Source organism: Dunckerocampus dactyliophorus, chromosome 3, assembly GCF_027744805.1.
Source record: "Dunckerocampus dactyliophorus isolate RoL2022-P2 chromosome 3, RoL_Ddac_1.1, whole genome shotgun sequence".
In the NCBI taxonomy this organism is placed as follows: domain Eukaryota; kingdom Metazoa; phylum Chordata; class Actinopteri; order Syngnathiformes; family Syngnathidae; genus Dunckerocampus; species Dunckerocampus dactyliophorus.
This window is the reverse complement of record NC_072821.1, coordinates 36,509,904-36,536,181: the sequence shown is the minus strand read 5'-3', so window position 1 is coordinate 36,536,181 and position 26,278 is coordinate 36,509,904. Positions and strand designations below refer to the sequence as shown.

At 41.8% G+C, this 26,278-nt stretch overlaps 1 protein-coding gene across 3 annotated transcripts in view; it reads right to left on the bottom strand.

Annotated features, from left to right (window-relative positions):
• Positions 1-26,278, bottom strand: part of si:ch211-186j3.6 (neural-cadherin) — a 313,458-nt gene that overhangs the window by 204,320 nt on the left and 82,860 nt on the right. For all 3 annotated transcript variants that reach the window (XM_054770409.1, XM_054770410.1, XM_054770411.1), the window contains exons 3-5: positions 21,505-21,730; positions 14,842-15,046; positions 4,400-4,511 (exon numbers count right to left, since the gene is read on the bottom strand). In XM_054770409.1, the coding sequence (XP_054626384.1) occupies positions 4,400-4,511; positions 14,842-15,046; positions 21,505-21,730 (543 nt within the window). The remainder of the gene's footprint in view (positions 1-4,399; positions 4,512-14,841; positions 15,047-21,504; positions 21,731-26,278) is intronic.

The window sequence follows — 26,278 nt, the reverse complement described above, 5'->3', positions numbered from 1 at the left end:
ACACACACACACACACACACACACACAAAATACACAGCAGGGAGAGTTTCCAGCTCCCATGGTGCACCTGCTGATGGCATCCTGCTGTGCAAGCATCTCCTACACGTACATTTATTGCACTGATATTAATGCTAGGCAGTGTTCACGTGGTGCTAAAATAAACAAACAAGCCCCCCCAAAGCATCATTTGACATGTTGAGGAAAAAAACATAAAAGTTCCAAAAGGTGTGATGGGATGCATAGCTCCTAACTGAAAGGGAATGTAAATGGAAAGGTTTCTCTTTGGAGCTATCTGGAGCCAAATACAAAATAATGATCCCATTTTTAAAAAGCACAAATGACGATTGGAATATTTACATTACTTTTCCTCTTCTTCTTCTTCTCTCCGTTGTGATGGTGAATTGCAACCACTCGACAGAGCATTTGGATCGGCACATGAAGTAACTGCTAGCTCTTTTCCTCACTTCTCCACTGAACAATCACTCAAAATTTATTTTTTTTACTCACAAAAAACACATATAAAGTCATCCCTCGTTATGGCGGTTAATTGGTTCCTGCAGACCCGACCGTGATAAGAGAATTTCCACCAAGTAGGACTTATTTATAAATGGAATATTTTCATAGTTAGAGCATAGAAAAACTGTTTACCATCTTCTAAATATATATTTTTTTACATTATTAGAACCCTCTAGACATGAAATAACACCCCTATAGTCACCCATACACTCCTATTACCCAATATAGTAGACATAAGAGAAAATAAGACATACAATACATATGTTTTTTTTAACATGGTTAGAGCCCTTCATACATGAAACAACCACCCTATAGTCACCTTCACACTCCATTTACACAATACAGTAGACATAAGAAAAAATAAGACATTACGCATAGAAACGCTGTTTACAACCTTCTAAATACACTTTTTAACATCAGAGCCCTCTACACATGAAATAACACCCCTTTAGTCACCTTTACACTCCTATTACCCAATATACAGTAGTAGACATAATAAGAGAAAATAAGACATGTAAGGCATAGAAAACCTGTTTACTACCTTCTAAATACCTGTACACTGTTGGACAATATTAGAGCCCTCTAGACATCAACACCCCATAGTCACCTTTATGCTCCTACTACCCAATATAGTAGACACAAGAGAAAATAAAACATATTATGTTTACCACCTTCTAAAAATGCATTTTAACATTATTAGAGCCCTTTAAACATGAAATAGCACTGCTATAGTCACCTTTCCACTCATATCACCCCATAAAGTGGATATAATCAGAGAAAATTGTTTAGTTTTAAGTCAGTTTACCTTGTCGGGGAGCAGAATCGATGGCAGGAAGTGATGTCGGGGGTTCAGAGTTGAGTTTAAACTTGTTATGGCCGTTATTATGATACTTGTTATGATGTTATTGTGCCTGTTGTGAGATCATTTAAAGCTGCAATCAAAGCCAGTTGTTCAAGTCTGATGCTTTGGTGGCGTTCCCGAAGAACAATTGGCCAACGTAGAATACTACATGCACAAGTTGGTGCTTTTAATGACTTACACGTGTTATATGTATTTTACCTCATTTAGCCATTTTTATGCTAGAAAATGCTCAATGCTTAAATATACCTATTTTTAAAAATAATAATAATAGGTCATAGCCAACTACAAAACAGGGGTCATTTAGTCATCACTCTACTGTAGAGTGAGCGAGTGTGATGTAGCAAGGGATGTCTGTATTCCATTTCCACAGTGAAGCAGGAAGTCGCCTGCATAGTAAGCATCATCATCATCATCGTCGTCTTTGTGAAGGCAACATCATCAGATTGTGCAGCTAATCAAGTGTGGAGTGGGTGTACAATAACGTGCAACATGATCCCCCAAAACACTCAACTGCAATCTATCTGTCAACTCCACCATGATAGCACACCTCCTCAGAGGAAGAAGAAATGTTTTCTTTCTGGTTAATTTCCTCGGTGCTGCCGGTCAGCAGGAGGGGAAGCTGCTTGGTGGCTGTTGCCACGGCGACGTTGCTCCTCAGCAGTACACAAAGCCAAACCGCAGTACAGCTCAACATGTACCTCACGGCTGGAGAGCGTTTAAACGTGACCCCACCCACTTTAGGATGCCACTCTTTGCTTTGCTAATTCCAGCGTCCTCCATTTATTTGCTAAGGAGTTGGGTTGGAATGATGAGAAACTCAACCAAGCGGGCGGTGCCAAATGAACACATACACATCGGCTCAATCAGCCTAGAGAGCGGCAACATTGGCGTCACAACGTGGGAGGACTTTGCTCAATAATTAAAAATGTCGCAAAAAAAGCTTCACTCTTTACACCGAGCGCCGCACACAGAAATATGGACCCTGATATTCTTGAACAAGAAATTAAAAAAAAAATAAGTAAGGAAATTTTTTTTATAAATAATAAATAATTATGATTTTACAAGAAAAATTCAACCCGTTCCTTCAATACCGGTCATTTTTGACAAGTTCGACTGATCTTTCAAGACACACAGATCATTGCGTTCTATGGCTATATACGTAGACATAGAACCTACCAAATGAAACATTAGACTCTCATCCTTCATCAGAAAAAAAAAGTTTCTTTCTACCCTTTTCCATTCTTTAGTAATCAGCAGTCCAACATAGGTCAGTTTCAGGAAAATATCAGTTCCTGACTAAAACAGCGAAAACCAGCTTTTTGTGAAAAGAGATACATTACAAGCATAACTTTCACTTTGACACAAATATTGTTTGCTTTTGTGACAGTTCAAATATCTAAACAACTATACCAACATAAACAGTCAAAATACCAATTTATTTACAAATATAACACCATGAACTATTTACAATTTTTACATTTGAAACTAAACTGTGTGTGTGCACGCGCGTGTGCGCATGCACGTGTTAAAATTTCCCTACAATGCCTAACCTTCTGCACGCGACACTCCACCACCCTCTCTCACTTCACTCCTTCCTGTATAAATACGTCTTTGGGAGGGAGCGTTTGGATTTTAAAAAATGCAAAAATATGTCTTTTGTATTGAATGCGTTAACAAGGAAAAAGTCCCAAATTTATGAGAATAATGTCATGATGAAAAATATCATTTGAGTAACATAAATTTGAAATACAACAGAAAAAAATATTTTTAAAAAGTTGTAGTATTATTAAAAACAGGCAAAACAAGAAATAAAATTGTACTTATGGGAAAAATATATTGCAGAAAAAGTTCTAATGTTACAAAAATGAGGTCAAAATATTCTGGGAATAAAGTCATAATTACGAGAACAAAGTTGAAAAGGTTGGAAAATTAACAGAAAAAAAACGGAAAAAGCTGTAATTTTATAAGAATGAAGTATTAGGAAAAAAAGTTGCATTCTAGTAAAAAAGGACACAATTCAACGAGAATAAATCTGTAATATTATGAGGAAAAATCATGTAATTTTAGTAGTGTATATTTGAAATATTAAAGAAAAATATGACAAACAAAAAAGTGAGGTTGGGGAAATGCTTATAATATTATGGGACTAAAGTCAGAATATTATGAGAAGATGAAAATGAAGATTGTTTAAGAACGCTGAAATGTTTGGAAAATTAAAAAAAAAAAGTCAAAATATTACGAATAAAAACATGCGATTTAACAAGAAAAAGTCTTAATTTTACAGAAATAACGTATTAATAATATGATGAAAAATAATGTCATTTTAGTAGCATAAAGTTGAAATATTAAAGAAAAACAATCGTATTTTTTTAAACAAACAAAACAAGAAATACAGGTGGAATTTTGGGGAAATTTGGCTGCAGAATATTATGGGAAGAAATTCATAATTAAAAGAAGTAAATTTACAAGAAGAAAGCTGAAACAGCTGGAAAATGAATAGAAAAAAAACTTGTTGGGAAAAAAGTTACCATATGGTAATAAAGCCAAAATATTACAAAAAGAAAATTGACAAATATTTAAAAACAGCTGTAATTTTACCTCAAATAAAGTCAAAATATTAAGAGAAAAAAGTTGCATTGTTGCAAAAATGTTGAATTATTATAAAATAATGTCATTTTAGTAGTAGAAATATAAAAGTAAAAATATGAGAAACAAACAAAACAAAATAAAGTAATGTTTGGAAAATTAGGTTGGGGAAATAGTAATCATATTATGGGACTAAAGTCAAAATATTAGGAGAAGAAAATATACCAAAATGATTTAAGAAAGAAATACTGGGAAAATAAAAAAAGAAGAGTCAAGTTGATGTTAATACAATGACAAAGCTGGCGTGCACTTTTTTCTTGAAATATACGATAACTTCCTAGCATAACACAAAATATCAAAGTGGCAAAGTTGCCTCACTGGAGGGAAAAAAGTGTGTACACCCCCATTGTCGTTCATTGTTCGTTGATTTCTCACCTTGCAGCAGCGACGTTGCCGTCATCACCGTCTCCGGAACGCCATCCTTGCTGTAGATGGACTGGAGGAACTCGGGAACGCAGTCGTTCTCATCCACGATGATGACTCGCACCTGAGGAAGAAAGAGAGGAGGAGACCAGCTTAAGACAAGAAGTCGGTGTTAAAAGAAAAAACAAAAAAAAACAAAACAAGAAAATCAATTAAGGCCGTCTAATGCCTGGATTTTTTTGTGAAACCACTGAAAAAAAAGCCATCGCCAAAGTAATACAGACAGAAGAAAAGACTTCAAACGCACACCGTCGATGTATATATTCTCAACAGAGAAGGAGTGAGGAACGCCATCTATGTCAAAAAACATGGGGGGAGGTCTGCGACACCACCTCTCCCCCTCTGCATGCCTTCCTAAAAGACAAAAAAAACTAACCAAGTGATTCCACTCAAAAGCCAGAAACCATTCTTGGTTGGGGCGTGCCTCTACCTAAGAGTACGCTGCACCATCCCCTCAGACAAGAGCCGAGTTCAATGCTGAGCAAATTTACCATCAATAAGATGTGGAAATGTGGGCTGTCAGAACAGTAAGGGGATAAATGGAGCAGAAGGACGTGAGGACAAAAACCGGACCCAGACATATCTCTTCTGTTGGCACAAAGAACTTCATGGTAAACTACGCTAAGGATAAAATAAAAAAATCTGATGACTTACAGAATTGATCAAAGCTTGGAGGAAAAATACACACACGAATTTGCACAAATCACTTTCATGTTACACCTGGAAACAAGTTGTGGAACGCATTGAGTAAGGAACTCAAACAATGCACTAAAATGAGCGATTTCAAGAAAATCTACAAGCAGTTGATGTTCACAAAATACAAAGAAGAAGAGACTTGAACCACTGTGTACATATAATACTATATCTAACCACTACTACACTGACTACTAACTCTTCATTCTGGTGAGTACATGGTCTGTACTCACTCATTATGAAGTTATGATTCTGTCAACCATTTTACCAGTTATCATCATTAAGTCTGTAGTTTCCTTTCAGTAAGTATAAATGTAACGGACGCCAGCCTGTCTCTTCTGTAGTTGTTGCTTAATTTATTGGTATTAATGTTTCTTATGTTCTTATTCATTTTTTCTTTCTTTTTTGGGAGAATGAACAGAACAAGAGTTTCATTGCACAGCACAACTACTGTGCATATGACAATAAAACTCTTGAATCTTGAATCTGTGAGGCTGTGCAAGTGTACGTTGGTAAACCTCACTCCCTCTGCCTTAAGAGCTGCGCTGAACACGGGGCTTTTGGCCGTGTGGTCAGCGCTCTCGTCTCCCATTACGAAGGTCCTGTGTTCGAGCCCCGGTGCGGGCGGTGCGAAACAGGGTGGGTTACATAAACCTTGACTATCATTGCACGATTTTGTTATATAGCCTTTCAAAGTATATTCGGAAAACAGATTGAAACTGATGAGGGGTAGGATTAAATAAGCCTTGCTTCCTCCTACTCCTTTTTGGACATGCAAAACTGTGACTTGTGCTATGTGATGTGCCCCAGTGTAACTTGTCTGCATGTTCAGGATGAATTAAACCATTACCTTTGTCATTCAAAATTCTAAATTCCATATTTTTCTACTACTTACAGTTGTTAGCTTCTTTTAACACGTGTATGACAGCTAGGAACGTTTAAATGTGACTCGCCAATAGAACCCAGTGTTTCTATTTATTACATCTCTGATGAGATAATTAGATTGAAAAAAAATAAGAACAATTCCAAGGTTGACCAGCCTCTTGGGACAGAAAACCTCCCACCTTACAGGCTCTAAAGTATTGTTAATATGACATTTTAAGCACCTTGTTTGGATGTTTATCATTTATGAACTTATGTGTTGGCATTAGGAGGCAACATTCACACTTCCAATAGTAGAATTCTATGAAATCCATCTGATTTGTTCCCAAATTCCGTATTATTTTTTTTTTAATTCCGTTTTATTTTTTTTACCTTTTCCACTTATTTTACCAGCATGTCCTTTTGTGACAATAAATAAAATGTCCATTAATTAAACGCAAAAATCCTTACAGTTATTGATGCAATCGATGAGCTGTAATCCTTGCTCTTAGTTCGTCCATCTTGTTTTCGAGGGAGCGGACGTTGGCTAGCAGCAGGCTTGGTAGCGGTGGCCTAGTCGCTCTAGCTTTTAGCCTAGCATGCAGGCCGGCCCGCTTGCCTCGTTTACGCCTCGGATGCTTTGCTCGCCGGGTATTCAGCTCACCAGGCCTGCAGGCTGCTGCGTTCTCCCGGCGCAGAAGAAAGGCAAAGTCTGAGAGGCTAAATGAAAGTTCATGGTGAACCCTGGTGATGTTCAAAAGTGTCTCTCTGTTGTATACTGCGTGAGTGTGTTGAATGTCCAAAATGAACAATAAAATAGCAACAGAAAAAAACGGGAGAGTGTCACAGAGACGTCTGCCACGGAGGGCGCCATCTTTGATCTTTAATGCTGTGTCCTCACCTTCACAGAAACCTGGCAGACGGAGGATATACCGGACTCGGCGATCCAGTTGGAATCATTTGCTGCTTACAGGGGAGATCGGACTTTAGCGTCTGGTAAACACAGAGGTGGCGGCATCTGTGTTTACGTAAACAAACGGTGGTGCATAGACGTACAGACGACGGAAAAGCACTGCTCGCAGGACATTGAGCTGCTGATGGTGAAATGCAGACCTTTTTATTTGCCTCGTGAGTTTAGCGCTGTGTATTTAACTGCTGTTTACATCCCACCACGAGCTAACACCGCTAACGCACTAGGCCTCCTGCATGACATCATTGATAAACACGAGACCAAACACCCAGACGCTGTATTCATTATATCTGGCGATTTCAACCACTGTAACCTCAGGACTGTCCTCCCCAAATATTACCAGCATGTGAGCTTTCCCACAAGGGAAAATAACATCCTGGACCAAGTCTACAGCAACATGAAAGGTGCTTTGAAGGCTGTTCCAAGACCCCACTTTGGAAAGGCCGACCACATCTCCATATTCCTTTATCCAACATACAGACAACTTCTTAAACAAGCTCCCCCTGTAAGTACAGCAGTTAAAGTGTGGAATGAAAAAACTGATCAAGTACTTCAGGACTGCTTTGGCTGCACAAACTGGGATGTGTTTAAAACTGCAGCGGGGAGGGAAGATTGTACTGTTGATTTGGATGAATATGCTTCTGCTGTTACTGGCTACATTAACACGTGCATAGAGACTGTTACCACCACCAAGTATTACAGAAAATACCCTAACCAAAAACAGTGGATGAACTGTGATGTAAGGGCTAAGCTAGGTGCTCGTTCGACTGCATTTGTCATGGGCACCGCTGAGGACTACAAAAAGGCCAGATATGACCTGAGGAGGTCCATACAAGAGGCCAAAAGACAGTACAGACAGAAGCTGGAGGGCTACTATTCCACCTCAGACCCTCGGTGCATGTGGGCGGGGCTCCAGCACATCACAGACTATCGACAGCGGAGTAGCGTAGCCACGTCCAGCCAAACCACACTTCCAGATGAGCTGAATGAGTTCTATGCCCGCTTAGACACCCAAACTCCTGATAAGCAGAGAGGGTGGCTGGACTTGGGGAGCACACAGGACTCACCTCTCATGGTGACATCAGCTGATGTGCGCAGGGTTCTGAACAAAACAAACCCACGAAAAGCAGCAGGCCCAGACAACATCTCAGGACGTGCACTTCGGGTTTGCTCATCAGAGCTCGCTGATGTGCTTGCTGACATATTTAACCTGTCGCTTGCACAAGCATCTGTACCGACCTGCTTTAAGTCCACCACCATAGTGCCCGTACCCAAGAAGAGCAACGTGACCTGCTTGAATGACTATCGCCCTATAGCACTCACTCCTATTGTTATGAAGTGCTTTGAAAGAATAGTCATGACCCACATCAAAAATAGCATCCCGGCAACTGTGGACCCTCTACAGTTTGCATATCGCCAGAACCGGTCCACAGATGATGCAGTCAACACTGCCATCCACACAGCCCTTTCTCACCTACAGGGCCAGGACACATATGTCAGAATGCTATTTATAGACTATAGCTCTGCTTTTAATACAGTCAGCCCCCACAAACTCACAAATAAGCTCCTCACACTTGGCCTGTCACCCTCCCTCTGTAACTGGGTGTTTAACTTTCTAACAGGCAGGCCCCAGTCAGTCAGAGTCCACAACCGCACATCCAGCTCAAAAATTGTGAGCACTGGGACCCCACAGGGGTGTGTGCTGAGTCCACTCCTCTACACGCTCTTCACCTATGATTGCGTGGCCTCCCAGAACAACACCAGCATCATTAAATTTGCGGATGACACTACAGTCATCGGACTGATCACTGGTGGTGTTGAAACATCATACAGAAGAGAGGTGGCGGACCTCATAGCTTGGTGTCATGATAACAATCTCCTTCTCAATACAGATAAGACTAAAGAGATGATCATCGACCCAAGAACAAGGGAAAAGGAGCCGCATAGACCTCTGTTTATTGATGAGACTGAGGTGGAGAGGGTGAAAACCTTCAAGTTCCTTGGCACACACATCAGCGAGGACCTCACCTGGTCTCACAACACCCAACAAATTATGAAGAAGTCCCAAAGGAGACTTGGAAATTTGGCATGTCCACCAAAATCCTTAGTTGCTTCTACAGATGCACTATGGAAAGTGTCCTTACCGCCTCCAATCACTGTTTGGTACGGTAACTGTACAACACGTGATAGGAAGGCACTCTAGCAGGTGATCAAGACCTCACAGAACATTGTTGGGGCAGCCCTCCCCTCACTGCAAGACATTTATAAATCTAGAGTCCTACGAAGAACACACAACCTCATCAAGGACAGCACACATCCACAACACTCATTATTCACACTCCTACCGTCAGGCAGACGCTACAGGAGTTTGAAGTCCAGGACCACAAGGCTGGCAAACAGCTTTTACCCACAGGCCATCAGGCTTCTCAACTAAGCTCTCACACACGCCGCACGCAACACACGCACACACTCATAGCACTTTATTTATTTATTTATTTATTTATTTGTATTAATGTCTCTTCTGTTGTTGCTTAATTTATTGGTATAAATGTTTGTTTCTTATGTTCTTATTCTTTCTTGTGTTTTCTTTCTTTTCTTGGGAGAATGAACAGAATAAGATTTCCATTGCATAGTATAACTGCTGTTTTACCATGCACATGACAATAAAACTCTCTTGAATCTTGAATCTCTTGAATTTTTCCCAGTATCTGAGAAAGGGATGTAGCCTGGCCAGCTTTTTGAATGGGATGTCATCCTCTGCACACATGGAGCAATGTGAGCAAATCCTCAACAAACACTAATGCCTGTGCTTTGGTTGAGGAAGCTGAAGTCACCAATGCAATTCCAATTGCGTTATTAACTCATTCAATCACAGCCATTTTTCAAAAGACATCCCCTTCAGTACCGGCCATTTTACACCATTTTGACTGATCCTTCAAGGCACACAGAATATTGTGTTCTATGGCTATGTAAACATGGAACCTACTGTACCAAAAGAGAGAATAGACTCACTTATTTCATCAGAAAAAAAGTTAGTTTCTACCGTTTCGTTCTTTAGTAATCAGCAGTAGAACATAGATAAGTTTCAGGAAAATATCAGCTCCCAACTAAAAAAAGGGAGAAAAACAGTTTTTTGTGAAATGACAAATTTCAAGCATAACTTTCACTTTGACAACAACACAAAAAACTATATACAATTGTCACATTTGGAACTCAACTACGTGTGTGCTCGTGTGTGCATGTGTGTTCATGCGTGTGCGTGAGTGTGCATGCATTACAATTTCCCTACAATGCGTAACCTTCTCCACGCTACACTCCTTCACGCTCTCTCACGTCCTCCTTCCTGTCATGTGTGACTCTTCCATTGAAGTGATCTCTGCTGAGCTCTCACCAAATGCAGTTCTGCCACCTTGTGGCCGTTTTTATGGCTTAAAAGTGCTCTGAAATGTCAATGCTTTCGTGGAGAGTTACATCATCACCTCTTTTTGCCTCTGGCACAAAAAAACGTAAAAGATGTATAAATACATCGGATTGGGTGTTTGTGTAAACACACACACACACAGACGCACTAGCATGCTCTGCTAAACTAAGCTAACCCTGCTAGCCTCCATTCATGCTCCGTAGGAGTTGAGTTTCAAATTTGTTTGACAACTTTTGCCGGTGTTTCCGGTCAGCGTCTCAACATGTTTAGTTTGGGAGGGGACGGGTTAGTGTTTGTGATGTGATTCCACCACAATTGAGCGGTCCATCGGGGAAATACCTCCCCACACAAACATTCCTTCTCCTCATGATGACAGCATTTCATTCACAATATCTCCATTTCCACTAGATTGCACATTTAACAGTAGATTCTGTTTTTATTGGCCAATTCCACCATTCCGTTAACATGGAAATCATAGGGCCCAACAATGGTCAACGCGTGTAATTAGTTTGTTACTGATCAAGAAGAATCTATTGTAAATATGAATTTGTGAACATTTCCAATCTTTTCATTCATTCTGTTGTCATAAATTGTCGTTCAAGTCATGGGAATCGAATCTGGGAACCAAACACATACAGTATAACTCAATAAAACATAAATACATTAGTCCACATTACTCTGTCATACAATTAACTACATGGAGAATGGGTAAAGTTCTGAAAAAATGTTTAGGCTTTGATATTTCTATTGCTTTTTTTTTTTAATCTATCCAATATGGGCTCAAATGAATTTAATTGGAAATAAAAAAACAGCACACAAACCTCAGCTGGTCGATACTGAACACAACCTTTCAGGTCCTTTCCACCACAAACTCTCAATTTTTTACACATGTGCATGGTCAGCATGCGGGGAACAATTGTTCTCTAGCTGTGTGTGTGTGTGTGTGTGTGCGTGTGTGTGTGCATGCGTGTGTGTGTGTGTAAGCGTGTGTGTCTAATGCAGCTGAAGCATCATCTTCTGGCAGATGCAGCAGGCTGGCTGCCTTCAGCTTTCATGGAAGAGAAAACACACAACATGAGCCAACACATAAACACACATGCGCGCACACACACACACACACAAAAAGCAGCATGTAAATACCTCTGACATTAATTCCTGCGAGGTACGATGAAATTCTGTAATATCACTAAATCCTTTAGCAAATATAAGCAAAAAAAGAAAAAAAAAAGACCTGACCCTGTCAGCTCCCGGAGGTGATATGTGTGTGTGCGTGTGTGTGTGCGTGTTCATTCAGACTGGACACGCAAAGGCTCGCTGGCCTCCATGGCATGCTCGTGTTACCACGGACAAGCAGGATTGAGCAAGAGGTAGCGTGCGGGCGACTCCGGGGTGCACGTGCAGGCAGGTGTCAAGCTGACGGTGGCAGCGAGCCCTCACACGTCCATTTCCACATTAAAGGCACACTCAGTGACTGCACAGCTCTGCTTTCTTGCACACATGAAGACAGTAAAAGGAAACAAATCATGGAATTCATGCTCAGACAAGATCCAAAGCATCTGACTTGTCTTGTTTCATTTAACACTCGTAAACGGCAGTCACACATCCAACACTTCCTGACACTCCTTTAACAACACTTACATTTCATTAATCAAGTCACTGTCTCCGCCCACCACAACACATTTATTTAGCTGAAGCGCTAAGAGGATACGGTGTTAATTGGAAGCAGGTGATAATAGGTAGGTAGGTGGGTGGATAGTTGTATAGGTAGGTGGGTGGGTGGGTAGGTAGGTGGACAGGTGGGTATGTAGGTAAGTGGGTGGATAGATATGTAGGCGGGTACGTAGGTTGGTAGGTAGGTAGGTGGGTAGGTGGGTTAGGTTGGTTGGTTGATTAATTAGGTAGGCAGGCAGGTACTGTAGGTGGGTGGATAGGTAGGCAGGTGGGTTGGGGGTGGGTGGGTAGGTAGGTATGTAGGTAGGTGGGTAGGTAGATGGGTGGGTATGTAGGTTGGTTAGTGGACATATAAAGTTGACTAAACTGTTGCTAAAGGAGGCACGAGATGACTCATGTGTTAAAGTACACGGTGTATTCCCGTAGAGCAATACAGTCTGACTGTGACCACTCAGCCCTCCATTATCCACTTCAGGCCAACTAATGACTGACACAACTTTATATTTGCCAACAAAACAGCCAACTGTGCATCATCTTCATGGAGGCTCTGTGGCCACTTTAATAGGTACGCCACGCCATGACATCCCATAGAAGAATTCAGCTGTTGATGAAGATGTTGACTTTCGATTGGCACATTTAACAATATGTGTATTTTTGTTCTTGCCTGTAATAACTCATCAATCTCTTCAAGCTTTCAATGACATGTATTTCTCTTCAAATGTAACATTCATATTTATATATTTCAGGAGGTTTAGTTTGCCAACCCTGCTGGCAGATGCTACTAATTAATACTCATTTACATGGCATCCATTTTTAGGGAGGAAATATCCGGCTAGAAATAGGTCCTGCAATCAAGCGCCAGAAGTGAGTGAGGTCATTTCACTAATTGATGCAATGCAAATCAACTCCACTCTCCAAAGTGTCCTTGAACTCATCACAGCCTGGTCCGTCGGGCGCACTTTTTGTTATATTTGGATTTGGCGTCGTTTAGCCGCACACACACATAGAGGCGGCTGAGGGGGCGGAGGAGGAAGAAGAGGAAGAGGAGGAGGAGGAAGGTGCCGGCTCGACACCACTGATGGTTCTGTAGGTGTGGGGGTTCAGAGAGCACGGCCGGCTCCGCGGGCCAGGCGCCAGGCTGAGGAGGCTGGCTACTCCCAGCAGGAGCGGAGGCGGGCCGACCAGCACCAGACTAGTTCCGCTTCCACTAAAGTCCAAAGAGTCCTCGCAGTCCTGAAAGCCAAAGGTGCTTACAGTGGACCGCTTCAGTTCAAGAGAACATACTCAAGCCCAGAGGCAAGAGTTGTTTGCTAGTATAATAGTCTAACCGAGCATGATGTCGAGATGTAATATTAGCATTTTAGCTCACATGGCTATGCTAGTGTTGCTAACGTTTGTGTCCTCCTGTCCCACTCGTTCAAGGGTCACTGACATGATTTATCAACTTTACTTAAATATGTTCCATATTGTTTGTAATTATGTTGTACGGCGTTTTGAAAGCGAACGGTAAATTTGTAAAAACTACATTTATATGACGTGGTGGGCGCCATGACGGACTAAGACCTTAGAAAAGGGGTATTTCCCAAAAAACGTCTATACTTCAGCTGCTACGATCTCCTGCTCATTTGCCATTCTTTTCTGCGTTTGGAGGTGCGCGGAGCGGGAATTTTCCGCATGAAAAGGGCCACTCAAGGGGGCATCATTACGTAATTTGTTCGCACGGACCTAGCGGATGCGGAAAGCATAAAACAGGCTTTAGCCATGTCTTATTTACGTATTGTATTCTAAACACTATAGCCACCATAGTGACAGGCATTGAAAGCATTACGTTATAAAACAGACTTTCACAGCGATACATTGATGTGGGGGGGCAGGACAGCGACGAAATACACAATAAAAAAGGCTCTTTAAGAAGATTTAGAACAATAATTGAATAATAAGCAACTCCAAAGTAATTTAAACTTACATTCTTTGTTTGAAGCTGACCAATGTTCATCTCCAGGTCTTTGTCATCAGACACCTCCGCATCAGTTGGTGGTTCGAATAAATACGGCTTAATTTCATGTTCTGCAAGTTATCTATTTCATCTCCAGATGTTTCCTCCTCCTCGAAAACTACCGACACATCGCTCAAATCTTTGCCATAATCACTGTAAACATTCTGTCTCGTCCATCCTCTCATGTTTGTTTACTCCGCTTAAGATGAGAGCTGCGCCTTCGTCGACATCACTTGGGAAACACCCCTTTTCTAAGGCGTTCAGTCCATTACGGTGCGTGCAATGTACTATAAATGTAATTTTTTATGAATTTACCGTTCACTTTCAAAAAATGAACAACATAGAACATAATTACAAACAATAAAGAACATATTTTAGCAAAGTTGATTTTTTAGCAATGTCACCCTTTACATTATTGTATGTGATATATGGTATCTATTACGTTGCACAAGTCCAGAGTTACGGTGTACAAAGCACACAATAGAAGCGCTCTTGGAGACACTACACACACACACACACACACACACACACACACACACGCACACGCACACAGTAGGGCTTAATAAAAGCATCAAGGTTAGCATACTTCCAAAACACTATTATGGGACTTCTGATACCAAATAGTAAAAAAAACCCTCTAAAATGGGATGTTTAAATGAATTGTCTATGAGAGTGTCATTGAAAAATGAGAATGATTATCTTGTACAAGCAGATTTATGATAAGCTCTCGCATTGGATCTAAAACGCTTGCATACAAAAAAAACAAAACAAAACACACCAACCTCTGCAGCACTGCTCATGCTGTCCTGACCCTCGCCGGCTCGCACCAACAACAAGTAGCGGTGCTGGTCGCTCTCGTAGTCTATGGGCCGTGTCAGGCTGATCTCGCCGGCCTCGGGCGAGATGGAGAAGAGGCTGCTGGGATTGATGAGCAGGCTGTAGCTAATTGGCTTCTTCTGGAAGGAGACGGCGGGCGTGACCAGGAATCTGGAGAGACCACAGGAGGAGGAGATGAACGGCAAAGGTCAACCATCATAGTTAGGTTTGAGATGACGATGATGAAGATTATTAAATACGTCTCCCTTGAAGACAAAAGGTGTGTCGCCTTCTGAGACCTTCGAATTATTTCATCCTGTCGGAATGATGTATTACATTCACACATCACAACGCGCTACAATACAGTTCCACTCCAGTCCTGTAGGTGGCAGCAATGTACATTACAAAGTGGATGATTTTTCTCTGAAAATAGGCCATTTTTTCCCACACATTCATCATAAGTTGGTCATAATTTATAAATCCATGATAATACTGGTAAAATGGGCAGCATGCATTAGTGATGTGTGATACCACTGATTTCGCTACTGACTAGACTTCAGGATGGTATTGGCGATACCGATCTGATACAAATACATTGTGCAAATTCACCTAATGTGTCTAGTAAATTTTAAAAAGTAGTGTGTTTTGTTCGATGGCCCTTGAAAATACCAAACGCAAAAGCTTGTTGGCTACAGAAGCAAAAGCTTTGACAGTCATGGATCATCTTAAATGATCACTGATCATAAGAGTAGCTATACATTTTGTACTTTCAATGTGTTAAGTGTGTAAAGCATACAGTATTTGGCCAGCACACACACATTGTCACAACAACAGCGTGTGCTAACGTGTTACCAAAGTAGGAAGGAGCAGGAGTAGGAGTGATGTCGGCCGTGTTTTTCGTTAAAGTCTGAAAAAGACGTTGCAGGTGAGTACAAAACTTGTCATGTACAAGTTTCCCAGAAGTTTAATACGACCAAACTCATTAGACAGCATCACATGGGAACTCATTCGTCATAAGCTAGAAAGCCTAGGTCACAACCAGTCGTACCAGCTCCTACGATCGGTCTATGTGCAAAAAATGCAAGAAACGAACAGAGGGCGCACGTGTGACGTGCTGACTTTCGAGCCGTAGACTGGCCGCAGAGGTTGTTTGTCATGTCAAACAAACTCTACAGGCGCTTACGTTTTTTTCTGGTCGCACTTCGTACATCTTCATGAGTCATCCATACAGCCAACGTCAGGTTTGGGCAAAAAGTTAATGTTTTCGTAAGTCTGTGCCGTGTGCCACACATGCACCCCACATATGTAATTTGTGCAGCCAAGGCACGTTCAGATATTTTGTACGTCCTTCATGCGTGTCAGGTAAGTCGGTCATAGGTTGGCTGTACATGTACATGTGATGTGTGGATCGATACTGAAATATCGATACTTCCGATACCAACTCTTCATGCTCTAAAGTCAATTCTCAAAAGAAAATATCGATACTTTTGATACTTCAGATATATGATGTTGTCCTCTGTTGTTGAGCTTGGCTATATTGTAAATCACCCCGCTGCCTTCTCCAGTCATGGAAAAAATGATTAGACCACCCTTGTTTCTTCAGTTTCTTTTTCATTTTAATGCCTGATACAGCTAAAGGTATCTTTGTTTGGACAAATATAACAATGACAACAAAAATAGCTCATAAGAGTTAAATCTTTTGGCAGTACAATGGTATAGCTATTCATGTAAGACCTTAATGGTTTTGGTTATTATCAAGAAAACCATGCAAGTTGCTCGATATCACCTCTTAAATCAAACTCTTATGAGCTATACTTGTTATCATCATTATATTTGTCCAAACAAATGTAACTTTAGTTGTACCAGGCATTTAAATGGATCAATAAAGTGAAAAAAACAAGGGTGGTCTAATCACTTTTTCCATGACTGTACTTCAGGGTTGAAAATAAATCAATAAATTACTATGATGTCTTGTATTCTTCATGCTATGATTGAAATACTGTACACTACTTTTTCAAATTCACCAGACACATGTACACTAAGTATCAGTATCGGACCGGTATTGCCGATAGCAGCCTGAATTCTACCCAGTGTCAGATCAGTGGTATCGCACATTACGAGCATCAATTAGACAAAAACTCGGGTATATAAAGCAAGAGGAAGTGTCATAGGTCTCGCGCATGTGCTGAACCGTCTTTCCGGTACAGAAGTACAGTGCTCATTGAAAGAAAATCAAACTTTTTGCAATATGACAAGCAGCTCATGTGCAGTCTTGCAACCTTCATATGAAGCTCGCATGGAACGCACAGTACATTTATATACGTTTGACGGGCATCGGTCTTACAGCTTACATGTCTTGGTGGTACGAATGAAGCGTCCCAGCAGCCTCAGATGTCGTGTGCGGCACGCACGTCCGACTTACAGGTTGCTGCATAGTGATGCTACTCATTCATGGTCACCACAACAGCATTCTCGAAAAAAAAAAAAAAAAAAAAAAAAAAAGAGACAGAGAAGAGCCCCTGACGATGGTGAATAAAGCCGAGTGTTAACGCTTCACTGAGCCCCGTTAACCTCGCTACATTATGCCTAGTTGCCACTACATTGTGGATAATATATCCCACTATACATAAAGTTATGCAGCTCCAGCGTACGATCTGGCCAGCATTTTAAAATGTTACCATGGCATACATCCAACCTCTGGAATTGATGTATTTACTACCTTATCAGTAAAAAAAAATACATTTTTAATGATGTTTTAGTCAAATTGTGAGTTACCTGCTGAACCCTTAAATTTCTAATATCTCCAACATTAAAGCAGACCAAAGTTAAGTGTCGATTTGTTATTGAGCTAAGTGTCCATAAGAGACTGAATGCTTGTTATTTTATCAACATCATTTGGCACGGCCATGGCATCTCTGATGGAATCAGCATAAAGAGCAGACTGCACGCTCCACTTTACTAGTTTGCCAAACGTGTCAGTCAAAGTAAACCAGCTCGTCGGCCGTAATGAGACCATCCAAGGACACGGCAGGAATTGTGGCCCTGCAGCCAGACCCCTGGCTGGTGTGTGCATGTGTGTGTGTGTGTGTGTGTGTGTGTGTGTGTGAAAACACACTAATAAATGATGATCTAAGGCGCTATAAAAGGGCATCCTGCCTTTGTCTTTCAACCTTTGTTTGCCACTGTGTAAATCAATACTTGCAATGCGGTAATCACCTTTTGTGCTGCTTGTTAAACATGTTCAAGGCCAGAACATCAAGCATTCATCCCAGCGACGCGTTGTTACACCATAAAAGTACACTTTTTAGTCACTGAGAAAAGCCACATTGTGTTGTGTGTGTAGATTGTTAGTCATCCAGGTTAAGTTATGGCAACTTCATCGCGTTGGTGGGTTCTAACACCCTCAGACAAAAGCTGGTTCACCCCAAAAACAAAATCCCGACAAGGAAACTCAGTTTTTTAAGCAGTGCAGTGTAGTGAGGAATGAATTACCTCTACATTGGAGAGACATGCAGGGTACAACATAGGAGAGCAGTTTCTTTGGACCCAGAGTCAAAGAAAAATTATCTGACACCTACGCACTCTACTTAGCTTGTAGCAACTTTTTGGCAGTAAACTTTCCAGTTTTTCGGGCATCTTTAAGATGGTGAGCTGTTCTAAAGTGACTTAAACTCTTTACCATAGCAAAGAGAAGCTGTCCCTTCAAAATCCGTGGCTTCCAGAATGCGTCTACAATGTTGCAAACTCATTCAAGTCCCCTGAGAAGGCTGGTCGTCCAGGAAAGACAAAGAAGTTGTCAAAACAGTGCAGCAAGATTTGATGGATCTGTCTCATCAGTGTCTCGATAACAACTGTGGAGCGAACCATAACTTGGTATGTGAAGTAGTGGCTTTGGGTCCCACGCTGTCTGACCAACAAAAGCATTTACGGCAAATGAATTACCTATCATGAGAATCACCGAAGAGCACAAATACGCTAAAGATGACATTGAAGGACTCTATAGACCAGACCATCACAGCAATGCTGCACCGCCCCTGTTAACAAGACAGAAGTGGACACCATGAGACGCAGTACAGCACGCTACGTCAGCCCTGAAGCACAACATTGTGGGACATGTCCAGCTGGGAAGAGGAGGATTTGGCGTTGCAGGGAATAAAACAACTGGCCGCTAAACCTCAGCTTCACAAAGAATGAAAATGGTGGTAGAGGAGGTGCGCCGTCATGGGGAGGCTGAAAGAAGCGCAAAGGCTATCTGTCTTGCCAACCAGAGACAATGGATGAGGTGGGAAGGCATGCAGAGGAGAAAGCTCACCTGGAGGTAGCCCTGGGAAATGGAAGCAGGTAACATCAGAGCCTAACCACCCCACTACCAAACCAGAAGCTGGACAGCTAGCCATGGCCCGGGGTTGGAAAATGCTAGTTGATATTGGCAAGCAATTAATGTTTCCCCTAGAGATTGCAACCACCACCCTCAGGCCAGACTTGGTGCTATGGTCCCCTTCACCACAGGTGGTCAACATCATAGGGCTCACGGTCCCATGGGAGGATTTCATCAAAGAGGCCTACGAACAAAGGAAACTGTGCTACACAGACCTGGCTGCAGATGCACAACAACGAGCATGGAAGGCCAAGGTCTATCAAGCTGGAGTAGGATGCAGAGATTTTGTGGCTTCCTCTACCATCAGGCTCATGAAAGACCTTGGCATTCATGGACAGGCTCTGCGACTGACAATAAGATCAGTCTCTGAAGCGGCCAAAAGAAGCAGCCAGTGGCTATGGATCAAGTGCAAGGACCCTTGCTGGGCTCAAAGCAGAGGGGGGCACACCTGGGACGCCAGGTGTTGCTGATGAGCTCTCTGGAGGTGTCTTGGGCCTATCAGTGGGCCTATCCTCGAAACATCATTGAAGGAGGCTGCCCACCTGACGGCCCTAATGAAGTTTGAAACCCAGCCCCTTCCTGCCCTTACTCAAGGATAGGGTGTGGATTGAAGGGGGGAGGCTGAGTGACGACCCGGTCTGGCGAGGAAGTGTTTGGTCCCAGGTTGAGATCTCACTGCCTCGTTCACTGGGCCCCCCACCTTCCAGGCACTACCCTACTCATGTTTCGGCTTGGGACACAGGCTCAGGCTTGATCACCCTGTAATTGGCCTGTGATGAGCGTGTCTAGTGTTAAAAAGTCAAAACACCCACTGATTCAAAAGGTACACTACTGATGATGTGCCTCCAAATTTCATTTCAAAGTTCCCACGCCACTCTCAACAGCCACGCCTCATGTGATGACCATCTATTGGCACAAGGGACAGTCTCCATGAAGTCCTGTGTATTTACGAACTCAACATTTTGGGCATTTGGACTGAAATCCCACTTTGCAAGAACCAAACCTCTCATAAGCAGAAAACATCAGAAGGATAGACTAACAATTGACGGAGGAGAAGTGGTCCAAACCAAAGTTCACTTCAGAGATGAAAACAAGTTAAATTCTTTTACATCTGATTCAAAATAATGGTTGTCATCAAACCGGGAAAAGACAGAACCCCAAGTGTGTAAATAAGTCAGTGGAAGTGGGAGAACAAAGTATGATAGTTTGGAGAATACAGTCGTCCCTCGTTTATAGCACTAAATTGGTTCCACATCCGACCACATTAAATGAATGGCCACAATATACAATTCAATGTTAACAAATTGAAAATTTACATAGTTACAGTATAGAAAACCTGTTTGACTTTCTAAATACGGTTTTCAACATTATTAAATACCTGTAGACATGAAATAACACCCCTATAGTCACCTTTACGGAGCCTAAAGGTGACTATAGTAGGGGTGTTATTTGACATTATTCATTGTTTACGCCACATTGCAACCCTTATGCTGCTAGGACTCGAGACGGCTGCTAGGTAGCAAACTAACTAGTTTGCCTTGAATTTATTTCTTCTAAACTTAAGCAGCCAATAACTTAGGACTTCCACACGGAATGGGAGGAGAACCTTTTTTTACTCCATCATGGGGACATGCCGTGGCTGACTTCATGCAGTGTTAAGGTAATGTCATGTAAGCTAATGTCTCAATGTTTTGTGTCATTACTACCCCCTAGTGACCACAATACTACATATCACTTTATATGTTTTGACCAATAGTAGACCTTAGTCTACCACCAAACAGCCATCATGTATTCATTCATTCATTCATTTCTGAAAAACTGCGATATATCGAGGAAGCGATAATCGAACCACGATATTGCTCATGTCCTGGGCCTTTGTAAGCTATGTGGCAGAGTGAATGAAAATGTTTATCAGAACCTTCTTGCGGTTCCTCAACAACCAGCAACATCCATGCAAGACTATGCCTTCTGTCACATAGCAGAACAAGTACAGCACTTCCTTGAAATTGAAAAGGCGAAAATAATGAAATGGCCAGGCTGGAGTCCTGATCTAAACTCAATACAGTAGAAAACCTCTGGAAAATTATTGTTATGGCCAAGAAACCCATATGTTCAACTTTGCCTTGGTTATTATGTAAAACCTTGCTCTTGCGGCATGGTATAACATTCAAAACGTGACTCAAATGTTGAGCAATTATTACATTATTTGTACATTCTGAGGCACACACGTCCAGTGTACATGTGAACTTACGGCTGTCCCTCGGGGGTGTTCTCTGGTATGGCGATGGTGAAGGAAGCGTTGCTGAACTGTGGCGGTCGAGCTCCGGCAACAACCGAGACGACGGCAGGCACGCTGCGGCTTCCCAGGCGGTCGGCGGCCACCACGGTCAGCAGGTACTCGCGGTCTCGCTGCAGAGGGAGGCCGGTGGTGCGCACATGGCCGCTCTTCCTGTCCACCTCGAAACGACCATCCCCACCTGGACACAGAAGGACTACATTTCAACAACTACATTTTTACATAAGATTTCCTACGCAATTCTACCTTTTTATGTCCTTAATGACGCTAACATGTCTTTTTGTAAACATCATGGAGAATTTGGCCTTCAACGACACAAATGGAAATGTTTTGCAAACATCTACCACAACCCTTGAATGAGCCCGATGTTCTTTTTTTGTAAACATCAAATCCAGTTTAGTCTTTCAGGACCCTAACATATATTTTCATGTACATCAAAGAGAATTTGGAGTATTTACAGAATCTAACATATGTTTTTGGTTAACCCGGAAGCCTAACGTTTGTGTTTGTGAACGTAAGACAAGTTGTGTCTTCAACAAACCTTGCTGTGTTTTTTGTAAACATCAAAGGCAATCTACACGGGGTATTCTGCGGAAGTGGCTCAACCAACCGAAGCTTTGTGGTCAAGATGCAGCTCAACAAAACACAAATTCCCCAATCAGAACTAAACTGTACTGCAACGGTGGTTATCAGCTAACTTTGTCACATGAAAGGGGGCGTTTGACGTCATATTCTTCTACTTTTGCTCCAAAGAGTAGCCGTCCCGGTAATTTTTATGAAGTGTTATGAGGAGTTCCCAAGAGATTATGATGCTAAAAGCAACACTGTCGCCGCCAATACAGCGAGGGAGGACCAAAGACAGAAAAATGCTGAGCATGTAATGCGCAAGTTAACACTGATTTATTATACTAACTATACCCTACTAGTCGTTTTATTTATCGACGGTCAACACTACACAACAATGACATTTTAACACTTATCCATTTAAAAACTAAATAAAATGGAGCAAGAATTGTCGTTTTTTAATCTTTGAAATGTGTCTTCCTGTTGTATCTCGTTATGACCACCAGATGGAAGTGTTGACGTGTTTTGTGGCCACCTCTTTCATTTTTTTCTTACAAATTTTTCCTTATTATAAACACGCATTTTCTTCCAGTGGATTGATGCCTCGGAGTGCTTATTTCTCCAGCAAATATTGTAATATAAGGAGACTAACTGGGCTGGGTACTCACGCAAGGCCTGCTGTGACATAATACGTGTGCTAACATTGGCCTAATTATTAATATTTCATATTTTATTCATGGTGCTCGTGTGAGCATATCTAGCGTATTCCCTGGGCTGAAAATCTATCTCGCTTATGGATGGATAATATCATGAGAGAATGCTCTTTTTTTCCCCTCCATGTCGCCTCGGGGGCGATGTAGGTTCTAAATGAATGGTGACGCCACCTCCGAATTAGCTAAACAGTGAAACCTAACATTTGATTTTAGTTGACATCAAAGACAATTATGGAGTCTTGAACAAACCTTTGTTTTTGTAAACTAAAGACAATTTAGAGCTCAACAAAACTCCCACAAGGTTTTATATGCATGCTGTGACCATGCAGTAGCAGGTACATTCATGATAACATGTAATACTTACAGTATTAATAATATTGCAAATAATGCATTGATTCACACATAGCCCATAGATCGGAACTAACACTACTTTTGTCAACAGCAGCAGCATTGAAAGAGCGTGTCTGTTTGCTTTTACTAATCGTCGAGATTTGACACTAGCGAGGTGCTGTGTCACCGCACCAGAAAAATAGTTCTTCGTGTTTGCTGCTCCAGTAACAATATCGCTCTAGCTTGGTTTATATACATGCCAGTTATGTAAATGGAACATTGTTTGCGTTTTTTGGAGGGTTTTTTTTAGGGATTTATAATTGAAATGGGTGTGTCCCATTATGCTCATGCCAACCTTTTTTTTCTCACTTTAGAATGCACAGAAAAGGGAAAGACGTGTGGTCATGTTTCACATGAGGATTGTGGATGATGGGCAAAATAAAAATAAAAAAAGTGCATTTTTCCTCCAAGTTATTTGCTTTCCTGATTATCAAAATAAGAGTTAACACGTGATCAGGCTAAAGTCTCACACAATGCAGTCAAGCGTAACACTACCACGTTCAGAGCTGGAGGAAGGAAGAGGTTGTGAGACGGAAAACACTAGATCCAGTGGTCTCTGAAGCAGGACAGCGTTGCCATGGGAACCAAGCCAAAAGGGAGTATCAAAGGAAAATCCCCACCTGTCCAGGCATGGCAGTCAAGATGTTCTCCCTTCTTGAGAAGGCCACTCGGGAGCATACATTTTTGCTTCGATCAAAGACGCTGTTAAATAAATCTAAGACAGTGAATCTGACATTGACAGCTGCTTGGAGAGTCTTTATTAGACATAAAGGATTCTGGGGCCTTCCAGGATGACACTCTTGTTTCTCCCTTCAGACCATTAGAGGATCATTGTCTTCTTTGAAAGAGAAGTTAGACATTGCAGACTCATCGTGAGGCGATGCAAAGCAGTACAAACTTGAATCCATGGATCAGGAAAAGGAGTGAAAACCACAGCCCAAGATGTCTCGGAGAGCTGCCAGACATGGAGCGTGCACGCCAACGACGTGATTGATGAAGCGTGACAGCTCGTTGACACACGTCACACAAAGAGACTGCCACGTCTACGTCGCCGTTCGACGGCTAAATGCAACACAACAGCACATCAACAAAGTTTGTGATCTCGACGTCAGCGTGGCGAAGGATGAGTCTTTCATGCATTGTCGACGGCACACAGCGTTTGTCTCGCATTCGTGGTGTGACATCATTGCGGGTTTTACTTCAGCTGCTTCCCAAACGGGTGGAGGAATAATCACATTTCACTCAGCAGGAAAAGCAATTATTTTGTGGCGAGAGAAGATGTAATTGTGTTACACAAGAAAGGATCTACGTGTGCATGAAATATGCATCAACTAACAAAAAGTCCCTTTATTGAAAGTCAAGCAACAAACGTTTGTACTTGCTTACGTGTTTGCACTTGCTTGCTTTGTTTGGAGGTACATTCATGCACTGTTGCTTCCAATTTCTCACACACAAAAAAACCTCTAAAGTCCAACGCTTCTAAGGTTGCACAAAATGTAGGCGTTCAAACTGAAAAGGCGTTTTTGTCCACATTCTTGTTGCGTATCAAGTAGACATGCAGGATATCTTTTTTTCCGAACCAATACCGACACCTGTGAGGTAAGAAGGACTGGCACAAATTAGGATTTGACCAACTGTACCTGTTGATTTGTCCTAATCAAATATCATGACATTACTACTACCTCATCACTAATATCAGGAGAACCAGAGTACAGAGCAGAGGGAGCCACCTGATGTGGCCCAGCTAGATGCACTGCATTCGGACACATGCTCCGAGCAGCTGGTGTGCCGCTACGGAGGTCAGGATAACCAGAGTATAGACCAGGCGGGGCCACCTGGCGTGGCCCAGAAAGGTGCACTGTAATCGAGCACACATTCAGAGCAGCCGGTGTAACTCCACAGAGATCTTTGGCAAACCCTTTGCAAACCACGGTGCTGGTGTTTCAGGTGGCTGATACGTTTTTTTGTGTGCTCTATGGATTTTCTCTTTCCCCTCATTGCAGAGCATTTGGTAAAACTAGCACGCAAAATGTCTTCCTCGCAACGTGAATGTTTGTTTACATGTGAGCTCAGTGGAAGTTAAAGCAAGCGGTTAGGAGAAAAAAGGAGCGCTTGATTTGCTCACCTGCACAATGCGGTAATCTCGCCTCTTTGGAACATTTTTTTAATTGTCAGTTATCGGAGCTATTTTTAATGTTATCAGATTTATCGGAATGATGTCGTAATATCGGCCCGATAATTATCGTGCATCCCTTAATGATATTGTATTGCACAATAATGAGAATACACTAAGCAATAAATTATATTTTCTCAAGAGTATTTAACATTGTTATTGGAATGTCAAGACCTTTTAAATAAAATAAATTAAACAACATAATAATTTCAATAAACAAAAAAGACAAAAAACAGTGAAAATAAAATGGACTCACAATCATGACCAAAAACAATAAAAAATAGACCCTGTCTCTGTTAACAAAAAAATGCTGTCTTTTCAACCGTATTGAAGGGTTGCATTTCTTTTGCAATGTAGCCAACAACACTGTGTGTGAGCGTGGACCATTTTACGCTGTTTTGTTTTGTATTTACTTACTGACCAAACGCCTCAGTAAGCGTTGACTGTCAAGACGAAGGTTGTGTTGGACGTGTGCATTTGGTCGTACTCCCCACTACACTAAATGTGACATATCGGCTCAGCGGTGTTCATGGGCACACCTTGTTCATTCTGTTTAAAACCCAAATATTCCCACACTGGGGCTGTGGCATGCGCCTTAGAAACCATCGCTTTCGTGCTATTCATATTTGCGTTTGCTTGCTTGTTACCCCTCATGTTGCTTACTCGCAGCACTCTGTGTGCGCACTCGCTAGCGGCCCCGCCTCCACCCATGGGAACACTGGAGACAGAATGACTGACAGGAGGGTTCACTCACTCTGCTCAGGTGTTGAGACAGATGCACAGAGTGAAGCCTCTTGTCATCCAGTCTGTTTGGTAGACAGAAAAGAGGAAAACTAACACGCATGCACATGTCGGCACAATTATCCAGTTCGTTTTTATTTATCGTGCA